Consider the following 17,183-nt stretch of genomic DNA (forward strand, 5'->3'; position numbering starts at 1 on the left):
ATTGATGATGGAAAGATCATCAAGAAGTTCAAGAAGTAATTTTAAGATCAGCCAAAACCTTTAAAATGCCTTACAAATAATTGTCTACATTATAGATAAAAAAAATGCGGATGGAGTAATAATTTTAAGGCCAACTTTGTTGGACGTTGAAAAAATGTTTATACAAAAGAGATCCTTGGTAGATTGATGATGAAAAGATCAATATCTACTAGCAAGACTTGATTTTAAAATTATCCAAAGCCATTAAAAAGGTCTACAATGAATTGTCTACTTTTTTGGATAGAATCAAATTTTTTCTGAATCAAATTTTATATACCCAAGAGATTCTTGACAAATTTATGATAGACAGATGAACAAAATATTAGCAAGACATGATTTTGGACCAGCAAATACTATAAACTCTAAGAAAGGTCTATTTTTTTTTTGCAAAAAATGCTGATGGAGTAATAATTTTGAAACCAACATTGTTGGTTGTTTTATATAAAAACATTGCACATCCAAAAGGGATGTCGATACTGAAAAGTTATAAAATTGATCAAGATATTGGTACGACGTAAATTTTGGATCAACCAAGACATAATTTCTAGATCACCAAGAGATCTTTCCAGGATTCATTATGAAAAAGTCAATTTACGAGCCAAGTTGTGAAGATTTTGTCTTTTGGAATACCAATGATCTGATCAGTATTCTGACCCTTAGGATTTATTTTGGAATAATTGGTATGAGATATTTAAATCAACCAGGACATAATTTTCAGATTATCCATCAAGAGATCATTCTAGGATTGATCATGAAAAAGTCAGATTATAAACCAAATATTGGAAAGTTTTTAATATCTTTTTGGATTCTAATGATCTAACAAGTACTTTGATCTTTAAGAATTATTTTTGGATAAATAGTAAAACATGATTTTTGAATCAGCCAAGACCTAATTTTTAGATCACCAAGATTGATCTTAGATTGATTATAAAAAAGTAAATTTTAAAGCCAAGTTTTGAAATTTGTCTTTTTGGAATCCCAATGATCTGATCAGTATTCTGACCCTTAGGATTTATTTTGGAATAATTGGTATGAGATATTTAAAATCAACCAGGACATAATTTTTAGATTATCCATCAAGAGATCATTCTAGGATTGATCATGAAAAAGTCAGTTTATAAACAAATATTGGAAAGATCTTATAATCTTTTTGGATCCTAATGATATAACAAAAGTTTCGATCCTTAGGAAATTTTTGGAATAAGAAGTAAGACATAATTTTTGAATCAGCCAGGATCATATTTAGATCAACCAAGAGATCATTCCCAGGATTCATTGTGAAAAAGTCAATTAGTAAACCAAATATTGTGAAATTCTTATAATCTTTTTGAATCCTAATGATATACCAAGTTTTTTGATTCTTAGAAAATATTTTTGAATAAATGTTAAAACATGACTTTTGGATCAACCAGGTCATAACTTTCGATCAACAATCAAGAGATCCCTCCAGATTGATCATGAAAAGTCAATTAATGAACCAAATATTGGTAAACCCTTATCACTTTTTGGTTCCTTATAAACTCACAAAAATTTTGATCCTTGGAAATATTTTGGACTAAATTAACCAACTCAGATGGATAATTATTCACGACAATAGAAGGATAGTCGTACCAAGAGTCGACCAAGAAAATTAGACATTTTCTGAAGAATTGATTATTTTTAAAGTGCTGATGAAAGATAATTAAATACGATTAAGGAACTGTACAAGGGAATAATTGCAATTAATTCGGGGACAACAAAATTCTAGAGATCATCAAAAATTGACATCCTGATAATTAAATTTTTATCTGAAATCAGGCAAGAAGAAGGATCAAGAGTTTTATATCATAAACAGAAAATTTTAGAGCTCATCAAAAATTGATATCTAATGATCAAAAATATTTTAGAATCAAACAAGAAAAATTAAGGAAATCCAGAAAAGTTTTGTTATCAGTCACCAAATGTTAACAAATTTTAGAAATAATCTGAAACTGGTGAGCAAAATTAGAACCCAACTTGTTGATAATAAATTCCAAATATAAATCAATACAAATAAAATAGTGAAACTAAAAAACCAATATTTGTTTTTTTTAAATTTAACTCAAATTTTCTTAAATATATTTTTATTAATATTTATTTATACATACACAATAATTATTCCTAATTCCAATTAATTATTTTTTATTTTTTTATTTTAAGTAATATAATGGCATTGATATGGCTAGTATTTTGTGGGAAATTATTTTTATAATATTGCCTCTGTGCAAATTATTGAACATAGAACCAAAGGTAAATTCATATAGCACTTAATCATTTAGGGAGTCTTCCACGATTGTCGGCAATGCTCGTTCTCACAGTACCCACCTCACAGTCCCCTTCTATCTTTAACTTCCCATAGAGTAAGGTATAGTAATCGTAAAAAAAAACTCAAAAATAAAAATTTTTTTATAGTATCTTAACGTTTTTTTGGTCTTCTGAATTTTATGTTTTGGCATACCTTAGAAAAAATTGTTGTGTGTGTGTGTGTGGCGTGTGTGTGTTCGGATACAATTTTCGTCGACGATTTCGGAAACACGGATGAAGCGATTTAAATTTCAAAAAACATTCAATTCGTATTGATTAGGAAACGTGTGATTAGTTTTCTGGCAAAGGCTGGTCTGGCCGTTCCGAAGATATGGAGCAAAAGTGCCAAAAACGATAACTCAGTTTCTAAGAGAACGGAGCTTTCGACTTGTAATTCAAACACAACATTTTACTTGTATTGACAAGATGAAAATTGATCAATTTTTACGAAGGCAGGTCTAGCGTTTTCGGAGATCTAGTAAAAAAGTAGTAAAAAAATGCCATCTGGCGGTCAAAAATGATCCCAGTAAAAAAAATGCCATCTGGCGGTCAAAAATGATCATGAGACATATGCACATCAATTATCAGATATTTTATAAAGATTTTTAACAATAAGTATAAATTTTGTTTACATTTCTATGGGTTCCGTACCAATGCTTATCCGTTAGACGGCGACGCGGCGCTTACGCGCTTCGATATTTTATCTCTATGCAGTTAAAGCAGTACGATCGCTTTGAAAAAAACTTCTGAATTTCCAAAATATTTCAAAATACACTTTTCTTCAAAATGTGTTCTTTTTTTCAAAAAAAAGTAAATTTTTGTCAAAAATAGTTTCTCAAAAATCTAATTATTCAGAGTAAATTTTTTTCAAAAATGTTAATCTTTTAAAAAAAAAATTTGGTACGGGAAGTTGCAGCAATTTGTCTTAAGACACGATGCCATATACCACTAGTTACACTTTATTTGCGCCTGACTAGCAGTTTACGCAGTGTAAAGTCTATGAAAGAAGGTCGTCATTGTCGTATTCTTTTGTTTCATATGTCACTCGCAAATATTTTTAATTGAAAAAAAAAATCTACGATGGATTCAATGACTTCATTAATGTTTACAACTTATGGAAATCTTCCACATTGCATCGTCCCAAAACATTATAAACTGGAATTGGAACCCCTGTCCAAATGTTCGACGTTTGTTGGAAAAGTTTCTGTCGATATCGATGTAAGTAAAAAAATGGAATCTGAAACCCCAAAGTCAGCACTAATATTTATAATTTTAGGTTTTGGAAGATATAGAAGAAATCACTCTGAATTCCGCGGATTTGGTCATAAATCATGCCAAAATCCTATCGGCAAGTAGCTGTGTGTGCGAAACTGATGATGTGAGTTATGATGAGGATGAGGAAACCGCCACGATTTTATTTGATAAGACGATTGAGGGCGGAATTTATGTTCTGGAAATTGAATATATAGGTGAGAACATAAAAGTTGACACGATAAACTCGGAATTTTTACTGTGCTCCGATTTGCAGGAAATTTTGGAATTAGGTTTCAAAATTAGATTTTCAAAAATCAACATTTTATATAATTGAATCATTTTCCGCTGGACTTTAATGGTAGGTATGTTCATTAAGACCAAGTACTACTATCGTTAGACCAAGTAAATCTTCTAATTGTAATTTTAACAAATGTCAAAAAAACTACTCATTTTCTCAAACTTTGATATTTTTTTAAAAATAATATATCAGTAAGTTATATAAGACCATGATATATATCGCCAAAAAAGGTTCCATAAAAATCGGCTTAAATTTTGTTTCAACAGTTAATTACAAGAAAACGGCTCGGTAGATTTTCACTAAAACTAATCAGTACCATTTCCAACTAATATCTTTGAAAAGTTTGATTTTAAAATAGAGTCGGTAGTTTGAGCTTAAATGTGGACAAAAAGTTTAACAATTTTTTTCAAATTACAAAGAAACGGTTTGGCAGATCGTCTCACATACATGACAAACGATAGTCCTCATTGAAATACATCAAATGGCTTTTAAATTTCTGAAATCGGTTCAGGCATTTCTGAGAAAACGTCGATCAAAGGTCTAATTTTGACAAATTCCAAAAGAACGATACTAATTTTTGCAAACTTTGATGAATTTTTAAAGCTAAACGAGTTGTCGTAGGGCTGTAATATTTTAGTATGATCTAGAAGACTATGGTATCTACCGCCAAAAAAATGATAAAAATCGTGAAAATGTTTTTTTTAATTTTATTACAAGAAAACGGCCCGGCCGATCTTTATCAAAAACTAATCAGCACGATTCTCATCTAATATCTTTCGAACGGTTTTTGATTTTTCAAAATCGATTCAGAATTGCGGGCTAAAACGTGGACGAAAAATTTCACTTTTCTGCGATTTACAAAGAAACGGTTTGGCCGATCATCGCACAAAACTTAGGAACGCTAGTCCTTATCGCCGTTTTCGAGAAAACGTCGATTTACGGCAAAAAATCTGTTCACACGCACACACACACATACTTTTTCCAAATTTGGTCTCATTCGATTCCGAATGGCTTGAAACGTCGAGAAAACATAAAATTTAGCAATTCGGATTTTTTTATGAAAACATAAATTTCTCCTTCGGGAATAAAGAGGAAATAGGTTGTAACCTGTAAACTTTTTCACTGTGCTCTCATTTGCGAGATATTTTGGAATCTCTTGAACTAAGCTAGATTCTAGATTAAATACGATCAACTTAAATTTTAATCAATTTTAAAGCTTGTTTTGAGCACTGTAAAACTCCTTTGTTTTTTGTAGGAATCCTGAACTTCCTAAAAATGTCGACCATAACCGAAAACTGGCCCGTTCACACCCGTCACCTTTTCCCTTGCTGGGACGAACCTTTGCTAAAAGCAACTTTTGAGGTTAAACTGACAGTTCCAGAAATCAAAGTGCAACTTTCCAACACCCAAAGCAACCATGAAGAAAACTCCAAAACAATTTGCTTCGACAAAACTCCTCGTATGTCTACGTACCACTTTGCCTTGATAATAGGCAACTACGATTACATGGAAAAAATGGTAGAGGACAGAATATGTGTCCGGATCTATACAGCCGTCGGTGCTAAGGATCAGGCACAATTTGCTTTGGATTGCGTGGATAAGATTTTAAGGTTTTACGAAAGGTATTTTGATGTCAAATATCCTTTACCGAAGTTGGATTTGGTGGCTGCTGATGAAGATTTGGGGACTGAGGCCATTAGCAATTTGGGTTTGGTCATTTTGAAGGACTGTCATGTACTTTATGATAAGGATAGTTGTCAAGGTATAAGACAGCAGAGTATTGTGGAAGTTTTGTCTAGAGAATTGGCTTATCAGTGGTTTGGGAATATTGTCACTGCAGAATGGTAAGATGATAGATATAAACTAGGTGTAAGTGGGATTTTCAGTGAATCAGTTTTTTTTTCAGGTGGAGTCATTATTGGATCTACGAAGGCATCGCTTGCTATATGGAAAGTTTGTGTTTGGAAAGTGAATTTTGGGCTCAGTATGTGATAAATCACTTTGTTTACAAATATACTATTCCTGCTATGCAGTTTGATTCAAGGTAAGGAATTATTGTTCAAATTGCTGGAACTTCCAGTACCGTAATAAAATATTTGAGGAATTTTAAATGTTTTTATAAGATTATTATGAGTACTGTAACTTTCATTATTCGTATTTTATAGACAAAATATAAATTGGATGAAGATGTTTATATATGTTTATATGAAAATTAAATGAACAAAACTTAATCGAGCAAAGTTAGAATCAAACGACCTTATCTCATATTTCTAAGAATTATTTAAACTGAATTGCACAAATAAAAAGTGAACTTCATAATTTTAGCTAGAATTAAAATTAAAGACCAAATTATTTTTGAGATTCAATATTGAACAAAAAAAATGTTGTACCTAAATGAGATTGCTCGTCAGTAGAGTCCCTTTTCTGCATAAATAATTTTCAAGAAATTTTAGTTTGCTCATCAGTAGAGTACCTTTTTTTCTAAATATTTTCAAATAAATTTTTAGGTTGCTCGTCAGTAGAGTTTCTTGTATAAATAATTTAATTGAGTTACTTCTTATTTTTTAAAAATATTCTAGTTTGCTCGCCAGTAGAGTCCCCTTAAAGCTATTACTTTTTTGTCAGTAGAGTTTCGTGTTTTTTCTTGTAAAAATATTTTCTAAGTTTGCTCGTCAGTAGAGTCCCTTTTCTGTATAAATGTTTCCCAAAAAAATCAAGTTTGCTCGTCAGTAGAGTCCCTTTTCTGTATAAATGTTTCTCAAAAAATCAAGTTTGCACGTCGTAGAGTTCCTCGTATTAATATTCTCTAAAAAAAAAATCTAGTTTTCTCGTCAGTAGAGTACCTTTCCCGGATAAATATTTTAAAAAAAAGTTGGTTTGCTCGTCTGTAGTCTCTTTCCAGTACAAATATTTTTCAAAAAAATCTAGCTTGCTCGTCAATAGAGTCCCTTGTCTGTATAAATATTGTCTGAAAGAATTCAGAATGCTTTCATTTAAAAAAGCAAAAGTTAGGAAAGTTCTAGGTTGCTCGTCAGTAGAGTTCCTTTACTGAAAAAAAAATCTAAAAAAATTAGGTTGCTCGTCAGTAGAGTCCTTTTTGTTATAAAAATGTTTCCTGCTTGTCAGTAGAGTCCTTTTTCTTGTCAAAATATTTAGTAGTCCCTTTTTCAGTAATTTTCCAAGAAATTCTAGTTTGTTCGTAAAGTCCTTTTTCTTGTAAAAATATCTCCTAAGTTTGCTCATCAGTAGAGTCCCTTTTCTGTTTAAATATTTCTTAAAAATCCCATTTTGCTTGTCAGTAGAGTCCCCAATATTACAAAATCAGAGTGTGACAAAAAAAAAAAAATTTAAAATGATTTTTCATAATTTTTTTTATAAAAGTTCAAACCTGTTGAAAAATTAGTTTTTAACACGTAACATGTTGTGTCAGTCATATATGTCTGACGTTAACAATTTCTACATGAACCATGTCAGACAAATTTGTTCTGCACTATACTATGTTTAATAATGAGATTTCATCAAACGTACTATGTAAGACATCTGAGGAAATGCAAAATTTGTATGGAATTTAGTATAGTTCACCAAATTTTAGACAAAAGTACCTAGAAGAAAAACACAAATAAATCTCACTAATTATTAAGCATGCATCATGCAACTTGCCTTAAGGCAAAATATCTCTCCCAACTAATTTTTCACCCATTTTTCATATTTTTCAGAAGCGATTCATCCCCCATAGAACGCAAGGATATTGATCCCTTAGAATTGAACAGTGTCTGCAGACCCTATGAGAGGAGCAAGGCCGCCTGTTTGATTAAAATGATTGCAAACTGGGTAGGACAGGAAAACTTTCAGAAAGCCCTTCAATTGTGTTTGCAGAAATTCCGATATGGCAATATGAGCAGGGAGGAATTGTGGCAGATCATCCTTAGGATCAGTGGAGAAAACTTGGGTATAAAAACTTAGGTTTAAAAAACTTATTCTATCTTCTATATATATGAAAATAAGTCGGGTTTTCCTTCCTGACGAAATAACTCCAGAACGCACGAACCGATTTCGACAATTTTGCATTCGTTGGAAAGGTCTCGGGCTCCGCAAAGTTTATAGCTAAGAAAATTAGTTGTGCATGCCAACGTGCCTTAATGCAAGCTGCTGGAACTTCACGCACCGTAATTAAAAATTCGAGTAATAGCATTAGTGAGAACTATCAGAATTATGCTTGGTTAAGTCAACGAACAATTCTTGCCGCAAAGAATAATGATGTACACGCACTGAATTTCACCATTCAATCAAAAATTTCTGGCGATTTGGTGACATACCAATGATTCCGACTGGTCTTCCGTTTGACTTCAAACGATTGCAATTTCCAGTTCGCCTTGCGTTCGCAATGACAATTAACAAGTCGCAAGGCCAATCGCTCAGTGTTTGCGGGATAAATTTCAAATAGATTATTTAGAAAATCATTGTTTCTCAAATGGGCAGTTATACGTTGCCTGTTCACGAGTTGGAAAACCATCCGCTTTGTTTGTGTTAACGTCAGACCAAAAAACAAAAAATGTGGTTTACCAAAGAGCACTTCAATGAAACGGATAATTTGCGGATTCACTTTCATTTACTTAGAGAAGTTTAACTAAAAAATACTTCATTTTTGTAATCGAAATAAATTCATTACTGTTGTATAATAAAATCACATTTTTCCTTTTCAAATATAAAACAAACAAACAAATTCTTCACATTTCTCACGGAACCATCTGGTGGAGAAACGGAGTTCGTCGGGTGTGCTAGTATATATATATATATATATATATATATATATATATATATGTGTTTTTTTATTACAGAGCCTATAATGAAAACATGGATAGAAGAACCGGGCTTTCCACTTGTGATAGTTAAGGAAGAAAGAAAGTGCTTCAATAGCGAATTGACAATAACTCAAGAAAAATTTAGTGGTGACACCTGTCAGCATGAAAAGTCACCAATGTGGATTATACCGATTGCTATTTTGGTATCGACGTGTGTTTGTAAGGTAAAAATAAACAATATTAATATAACAATATTAATAATTCACTTAATATTACATTATATTATACATTTACAAATATACATTTTTGAAAAATAAAAAATATTACGACGACTATATTTGTCAATCACTGAGATTGAGAAATATCGTTACAATATAAATTTAAATAGCATATAGTCGCTGTTTTATACGCGTTACAAATATACTCGTCACATCATGCACAAACTAGCTGTTGTTTTAAAAGTATGACAAATACATGGTCTGTTCAAAAAGTACCCGGAATTACTAATAATTAAATTTCGCGGGTCTGGAGTGTCTGATTGTCAAAATTTTTTTTTTATTGTGTTGGTATACATGCCCCTAAAGTATGATGAAATTTTCAGCTATATTCACTGTTTACTTTGTCTGTGGTAGTCGCTAAGGTTCGACGTGTTTTTCTGAGCTCGGCGATTTTTACAATGGAAGAATTGAAAAGTCAAAGAATTTGTATTAAATTTTGCGTAAAAAATGAAATAAAGTGTTGCAAAGTGCAAAAATTCACCAGATATGGCTCCGTGTGACTTTTTCCTATTCCCAAAGTTGAAGAGACCCATGAAAGGACGGCGGTTTTCCTCGATTGAAGAAAATCGCTGAGAGTGCTCAAGGACATATCAAAGAGTGAATATCAAGGGTGCTTCGAAAATTGGAAAAAACGCTGGCATAAGTGTATTATATCTGGGGGGGACTACTTTGAAGGGGACCACATTAATGTAGACGAATAAATAAATATTTTTTTGAAAAAACGAAAATTACGAAAACTTTTTGAACAGACCTCGTATACTCGTCAATACACAAAATGTAACTATTTTACAAGCGTGACAAATAAACTCGTCAATACACAAAATTGTTTTATAAAAATAACCAATATACTTGTCAATGCACAAAATAACTGTTTTACAAACATGACAAATATACTCGTCAATACACAAACTAGCTGTTTTAAAAGTTTCACAAATATACACGTCAATACACAAAATAAATGTTTTACAAGCATGTCAAATATACTCATCAATGCACAAGATATTTATTTTAAAATTATGACAAATATACTCGTCACTACACAAAATACTGTTTTAAAATCATGACAAATATACTCGTCAATAAACAATATAACTTTTACGAGTATGCCGAATATACTCGTCAAAACATAAAATAACTGTTTTACAAACAGTAACTACACAAAATAATTTTTACAAGTAAGTCGAATATACTCGTCTATAAAACAAATAACTGTTTTAAAAGTATGACAAATATACACGTCACATACACAAAATTCTATTACTCCTATTTAATAAATATGCACGTCAATACAAAAAATTATGCAACTTCTCCATTACAAATATACACGTCAATACAAAAAATTATGCAGATTTTCTATGACAAATATACACGTCAATATACAAAGTTATGCCGCTTTTTCATAACGAATATACACGTCAATACACAAAATATTGCAGATTCTTCATAACGAATATAAACGTCCATACAAAAAGTTATGCCGTTTCTTCGTGACAAATATGCACGTCAACACACAAAATAATTCAACTTTATGGCGAATATACACGTCAACACACAATCAACCCGCTTTTTCATGACGAATATACATCAATATGGAAATTTATCACTTATTCATGACGAGGTTATTCGTCAGTAACAGTTAACTGGTTAAATAAATAAAAAAAATAGAAAATATAAACACAAAATAATGCAGGTTCTTCATGACGAATATACACGTCGATGCACAAAGTTATGCCGTTTCTTCGTGACAAATATACACGTCAATACACAATCATTCCGCTTTTTCATGACAAATATATAATATAGAAATTTATCACTTATTCATGACGAGTATATTTGTCAATCACAGTTAACTTGTTAAATAAATACCAAAAAATTAGAAAATGTAAAAAATACACAAAGTAATTAATGCAGATTCTCCATGACGTATATACACTTCAATACACAAAATAATGCAGATTCTTCATAATGAATATAAACGTCCATACACAAAGTTATGCCGTTTCTTCGTGACAAATATACACGTCAATACATAAATATTTCGCTTCTGCGAGACAAATATACACGTCAAGATAGAGATTTAACTCTTATCCATGACGAGTATATTCGTCAATCACAATTAACTGGTTAAATAAATACCAAAAAAATAAAAAATGTAAAAAAATACAAAATAATGCAGATTCTCCATGACAAAGATACACGTCAATACACAAAGTTATGCCGCTTCTTTATGACAAATATACTCGTCAATACACAATTATTCTGCTTCTCCGAGACAAATATAGATATTTATCACTCATTCATGACGAGTATTTTCGTCAACCATAGTTAATTGGTTAAACAAATACCAAGTGTAATAGAAAGTTTAAAAAATGTAGAAAAATGGTGAAAAAGTAAAATGTTAGCAATATTAATTTTGATTATTTTACATGTTTAACTTGTTAATCGCCATGTCAGTCATATGTGTCTGACGTCAAAAAGTTTCATATGAGCTATGTTAGACATATAGATTTGATATAGGCGACTAGATAGAAGAAAAAAATTAATATAGAGCCATGTCAGACATATATGTGTGTGACATAAAAAATAGTGTTTAGGCAAAAAAAAATTTTTAATGCATTAATGAGGCAATTCTGCATCATAACATAGCGGTGTCATGGTAACGTGAAAATTGTGAAAATGTTTATCTATTGATCAGGCGAATTTCACATATAACCAAGCAAGGAAGAATCTGATGATCGAACATTCTTCCTTGTTTTGGTTATATATAAAATACGCCTGACGGCACAGCAAATAGTTACACATTTTCACAGTATTTACTATCATGACAATGTTATATTTTGAGTCAAAAATGCCTCATAAGTTTCTTTAACCAAAATACCTAATAAAGTTACCATGATCCATATGAAAATTTATGTTATAATCCTGGCAATTAATGTGTTAAAGTCATTCTTATTTCTGTTTCTATTTCCAGCCAGTAGACAAAGTGCTCCTGGACGAATTCAGCAAAAAAATAACATTAACAGATCTAAAATGCGACGACTACATTGTAATAAATCCACAATGCATCGGATACTACAAAGTGCAGTATCAGGAAGAGATGCTGGTGGCTTTTAGGCAAACTCTGAGATATCTCAGATTTCCCCTGATCGAAAGATTGGGAGTCATCAGTGATGCCTACAGTTTGACAGTCTCTGGGAAAAAGTCGATGGAACAAGTTAGTAGAAACTAGTGGTGTATGGCATCGTGCCTTAAGGCAAATTGCTGGAACTTTTCGTACCGTAATGAAATATTCGAGAAATTTTAAACGTTTTCAAATATATTATTACAAATACTGTAACTTTCATTATTTTTGCTATCTTGTTATATCTGAGCAAATCAAATGTAAATCATAAATAATCAATCCATCTCCAGAACATTAACAATCTTCATTTCATTTCAAATTCAATTTAAAAAAAAAATAGTTGCCCAATTTACACAAAATTGAAAAAGTGCTCCCGTATAGTCACAGTCTAAATGCAAACAATTCTGTGCGACATTTTCACTTATACTGTGCTTAGCTTGGCGGCATTTTCACATTTTTCAATAGTTTGGCACAAAATTGGAAAAGTGCTCCGATACGTAAACAGTCTAAACGCACTTGGGTAAACATTTGTACCAGAGTGGCGCTTAGACTGTGAAATTTTTAACTTCCCGTAGGGTGAGTTATAGTAATCGCAAAATGATGAAATTATATATCTTTACGTTTCAGAGGTTTCTGAACATTTTGGCATACCTTAGAAAAAATTGATGTATGTGTGTGTGTGCGTGTGGGTGTGTGTGTGCGGATACAAATTTTCGTCGACGATTTCGGAAACACGGACGAAGTGATTTGAATAATTCAAAAAACATTCGATTCGTATTGATAAGGAGACAAGCTGACTAGTTTTTGCCGAAGGCAGGTCTAACCGTTCCAAAGATACGGGGCAAAAAGTGCCAAAAACAGTAACTTAGTTTTTAAGAGAACGTATCGTCCGATTTGAATAATTCAAAAAACATTTTATTTGTATTAACTGAGTGAAGAACTGTTCAAATTTTTGCGTGTCAAGACATATGCACATCAAATTATCTAATATTTTATAGAGATTTTAATAATAAGTATAAATTTTGTTTACATTCTTATGGGTTCCGTACCAATGTTTACGCGTTAGACTGCGACACGGCGCTTAAGCGTTTTGATATTTCATCTTTATGCAGTTAAAGCAGTACGATTGCTTTAAAAAAAAGTTTAGAATTTTCAAAACATTTCAAAATAAATGATTTAAGATAGAATAATTTAATATGGTTCGAAATTCTATCAAAAGTTTCAAATCATTGATCAACTTTTATTGATTATTATTGATTATTTTTAATTGATCGAATTTTGAATTGCGGTACGGGAAGTTCCAGCAATTTGCCTTAAGGCACGATGCCTTAATTGCCTTAAGACAGAATTCTACTTACAGCTAGTTTGAGTTTTTAATCCAAAATTACAAAAATATTTTATGGAGAACAAAAAAAAGATGTAATAATTTTTTATCCTCAAAAGCAATTGTTTTGTCAATACAAGCAAAAAAAATCAAATCCTTGTATTTTAGTTCCTAGGACTTCTAAGGTACTACACTCACGAAACTAATTATTTATCCCTCAAACACATCGACAATTGCATCATCGATGACATCTACAGATGCATCAGTGGTTCAGAATGCACCAAAGATTTCGACAAATTTGTTCATGATCTATTTTCACCAGTAAGGAGGAAATTGATCAAATGGAATCCAGATCCTGAAGAAGACATTTTCAAACCTGCATTGAGATCCTTGTTTTATATCAGGTTTATGAAGTTGGGAGATGGGGTTGCAAGACAAGAAGCACTATCTAGGTAATAAATTGGTAAAAAACTATCTAGGTAATAAGTTGTGAGGGTTGTTTTGCCTTAAGGCGAATTGCATAAACATCCCCAATAAAAAATGACTCACTCTAAAAATTGCTTAAGTATACTAAATTCCATACATATTTTGTATTTTGTCAGATATCTTACATAGTACATTTGATGAAATCTCGGTATAGAAATTAGTATAGTATACTTGTTTCTATACAAAATTTGAATTTACTCAGCGTGGAAATCTTTGTTTGGAAACTAGTATTGTAGCATTTTTTACATGAATAAATATTCTATGTGTGGAATGACTTTCGGAGGATTTGTGGGTTCAAAGAGCTCTACTGGACGCACCGTTGGTACTACAATTTTGTAATTTACATATAATATTCTTCAGAGTCTCTACTATGATAACAAATACTAACTTTGATAGTTTTTCTAACAAAATTTTGATTTAAAAAATATTTTAGCAATATAAGCCATATGTAAAGTGTGTTTATATGGGTGAAATTAGCCTCGGAGGGTAAATATTTTTTGAGGGCTCTACAGGACGTATCGTTTGTACTACAACCTTGTAATTTAGATATGTCATTCTTCAAAATGTCTTTTGTGATGATCAATATTAAATTTAATAGGTTTTCTAACAATATTTTGATTTAAAGCAGATTTTAGTTATATATGCCATATGTAAGGTGTTCTTATAGGTGAAATGACTTTCGGAGGATAAGTATTTTCAAGGAGCTCAACAGGGTGTACAGTTTGTACCACAAGCTTGTAATTTATATATGTTATTTTTGGAAGTATCTTTTTTGGCGTCAAGTAATAAAATCGATCGATTTTCTAACGAAATTTTGATTCAAAAAATATTTTATCAATAGATGTTATTAACGTGTAATACTACTTTCAGAAAGCTCTACTGGACGTACCGTTTGTACTACAATCTTGTAATTTAAATACGTCATTCTTCAAAATGTCTCTTATGATGACAAATACTAAAATTGATAGATTTTCTAACAATATTTTGATTTAAAAAATATTTTATTATCAAATGTCATAAGCATGTGAGATGACTCTCAGGAGATAAGTGTTTTCGAAGAGCTCTACAGGACGTACCGTTTGTACTACAGCCTTACAATTCAGATATGACATTCTTCAAAGGGTCTTTTATGATAACAAATACTAAAATCAATAGGGTTGCAAACAAAATTTTGATTTAAAAAATATTTCATCAACAGATGTCATATGACAGTGAAATGACTCTCAAAAGATCAATATTTTCAAAGAGCTCCGCAGGACGCACCGTTTGTACTACAAACTCGTAAATGGCATATTTTATTCTTCAAAGTTTTTACTATGACGACAAATACTAAAATTGATAGGTTTTCTAACAAAAAATTGATTTGAAAAATGTTTTACTAATAGATATTATTAACGTGTAAAATGACTCTCGGAACATTAGTATTTTCAAAGAGCTCTGCAGGACGCACTGTTTGTACTACAATCTTGTAAATCGCATATGTCATTCTTCAAAGTCTTTACTATAATAAAAAATACTAAAATTGAGAGGTTTTCTAACAATATTTCTAATTAAAAAATATTTTATCTATATATGTTACAAGCGTTTATAATAACTCTCAGAACAATAATATTTTCAGAGAGCTCTACAGGACGCACCGTTTGTACTACAGACTTGCGATTCAGATATTTTATTTTTCAAAATATCTTTTATGACGTCAAATACTAAAATTGATATGTTTTCTAACAAAATTTTGATTTAAAAAATATTTTAACAATAAATATCATATGCATGTAAACTGACTTTCGGAATATTAGTATATTTAAAGAGCTCTACAGGACGTACTGTTTATACTACAGCCTTGTAATTCACATATGTTATTCTTCAAAGTATCTTTTATAATAACAAATACTAAAATTGATAGGTTTTTTAACAAAAATTTGAATTAAAAAAAGTTTTATCAATATATGTTATAAACGTGTAAAATGACTCTCATAATATTAGTATTTTTAGAGAGCCCTACAGGACGTACCGTTTGTTCTACAAACTTGCAACTCAAATATGTTATTCCTTAAAGTATATTTCATGACGACAAATACTAAAATCGATAAGTGTTCTAACAAAATTTTGATTTAAAAAGTATTTTACTAATATATGTTCAAGTGTGTAAAATGGCTCCCAAAAGTTTAGAATTTTTTACAGGACGCACCGTTTGCACTACAACCTTGCAATTCACACACATAATCCTTCAAAATATCTATTATAAAACCAAATAACAAAACCAATAAAAATTTTATTCACAGGCAAGAAAATCTACAAATCAATTCAAAACCCCTCCATCCAGACATATCAGAAATTTGCTACACAGCCCTTGCCCTAGACACAAATGTCAACTCGATGGAAAAGTTGATAAGAATTTACAAAAAGACCGAAAATAACGACGAAAAATCTCGAATTTTATCATCGATGGGTAAAGTAACCGATTCTAAAATTATGGACATGGTTTTGGAATTTATGACGAGCGAAGATGTTCAACCAAAAGATTTTTTAATCATTTTGAAAAATTTGACTGACACTGATGCTGGAAGAAATGCTTCTTGGTGCTATTTTGTAAAAAATAGACAAATGTTTTTGGACAAATGCCAGGAAGACGTGGTAAGGTAAAAAATCGATCTAAGTTGAGATTTGTTATTTTTTTACTATTTTTAGGTTCTTGGTGAAGTTGTCTTTGCCCTAATAACAAAATTCAATTGCGATTTGAAAGCGGAAAAAATTGGAAAGTATTTTGAGAGAAATCCTTTACCAGAAATCCAAATATATATTTGTGAAGGTATTAGTAATATTAAAAAATGCTGCTCGTTCCCAAAGGTTTATTGAAGGAATTAATGCTTATTTTCAATATCAGCAAAAGAAATAGTTATGATATGAAATATGTTAAAAACTTTGTCAGATAGTTTTCAAAGTACTATTTATTTAAACAAATAATAAATATATTTGAAAAATGGTACTGTGTTTTATCTTGGTGAAAAACCAATCTAGTATTAATAGAACTCTGATAACAGGGACAATTTTTATATTTGTCTAAATAACTTTTAAGTTTCTTCCCGGACATTTAAATTTGTTTACATCAGTAAAAACTAGATTCAATTTACTAACTTTTAGTAAAAACTGTTTTATACACTTGCATGTAAAAATTTTGAATAATTCGTCCTTGAAATGCGGACTTTAGTATTTTCATTTGCAATCATTGGTTGTTTAGGACATTTGTTTTATATTTTTA

The 17,183-nt window shown here is 30.9% G+C and overlaps 2 protein-coding genes across 2 annotated transcripts; both read left to right on the top strand.

Annotated features, from left to right (window-relative positions):
* Positions 1-3,441: 3,441 nt before the first annotated feature.
* LOC113386516 (aminopeptidase M1-C-like) lies at positions 3,442-7,876 on the top strand. The gene is made up of 5 exons (XM_026624295.1): positions 3,442-3,579; positions 3,638-3,830; positions 5,169-5,757; positions 5,820-5,957; positions 7,630-7,876. Exons 1-5 carry the CDS (start codon positions 3,442-3,444, stop codon positions 7,874-7,876), a joined length of 1,305 nt encoding a protein of 434 aa, XP_026480080.1.
* An 883-nt stretch (positions 7,877-8,759) lies between these two features.
* LOC113386517 (puromycin-sensitive aminopeptidase-like) lies at positions 8,760-16,640 on the top strand. Its single transcript, XM_026624296.1, has 5 exons — positions 8,760-8,939; positions 11,965-12,207; positions 13,607-13,890; positions 16,207-16,563; positions 16,613-16,640. Exons 1-5 carry the CDS (start codon positions 8,760-8,762, stop codon positions 16,638-16,640), a joined length of 1,092 nt encoding a protein of 363 aa, XP_026480081.1.
* The last annotated feature ends 543 nt before the right edge of the window (positions 16,641-17,183 follow it).

Source organism: Ctenocephalides felis, unplaced genomic scaffold (genome assembly GCF_003426905.1).
Source record: "Ctenocephalides felis isolate EL2017-DRISC unplaced genomic scaffold, ASM342690v1 CF-g0.4_SCAFFOLD_03571, whole genome shotgun sequence".
Lineage (NCBI taxonomy): Eukaryota > Metazoa > Arthropoda > Insecta > Siphonaptera > Pulicidae > Ctenocephalides > Ctenocephalides felis.

What these genes read in the sequence shown, in the direction of transcription:
- LOC113386516 (XM_026624295.1), top strand. Translation starts at nt 3,442, where the DNA reads ATGGATTCAATGACTTCATTAATGTTTACAACTTATGGAAATCTTCCA. An exon ending in AAGTTTCTGTCGATATCGAT is followed by an intron (nt 3,580 to 3,637) that starts GTAAGTAAAAAA and finishes TTATAATTTTAG; the next exon opens with GTTTTGGAAGATATAGAAGA. An exon ending in GCTATGCAGTTTGATTCAAG is followed by an intron (nt 5,958 to 7,629) that starts GTAAGGAATTAT and finishes CATATTTTTCAG; the next exon opens with AAGCGATTCATCCCCCATAG.
- LOC113386517 (XM_026624296.1), top strand. Translation starts at nt 8,760, where the DNA reads ATGAAAACATGGATAGAAGAACCGGGCTTTCCACTTGTGATAGTTAAG. An exon ending in GGAAAAAGTCGATGGAACAA is followed by an intron (nt 12,208 to 13,606) that starts GTTAGTAGAAAC and finishes CTTGTATTTTAG; the next exon opens with TTCCTAGGACTTCTAAGGTA. An exon ending in AGACAAGAAGCACTATCTAG is followed by an intron (nt 13,891 to 16,206) that starts GTAATAAATTGG and finishes TTTTATTCACAG; the next exon opens with GCAAGAAAATCTACAAATCA.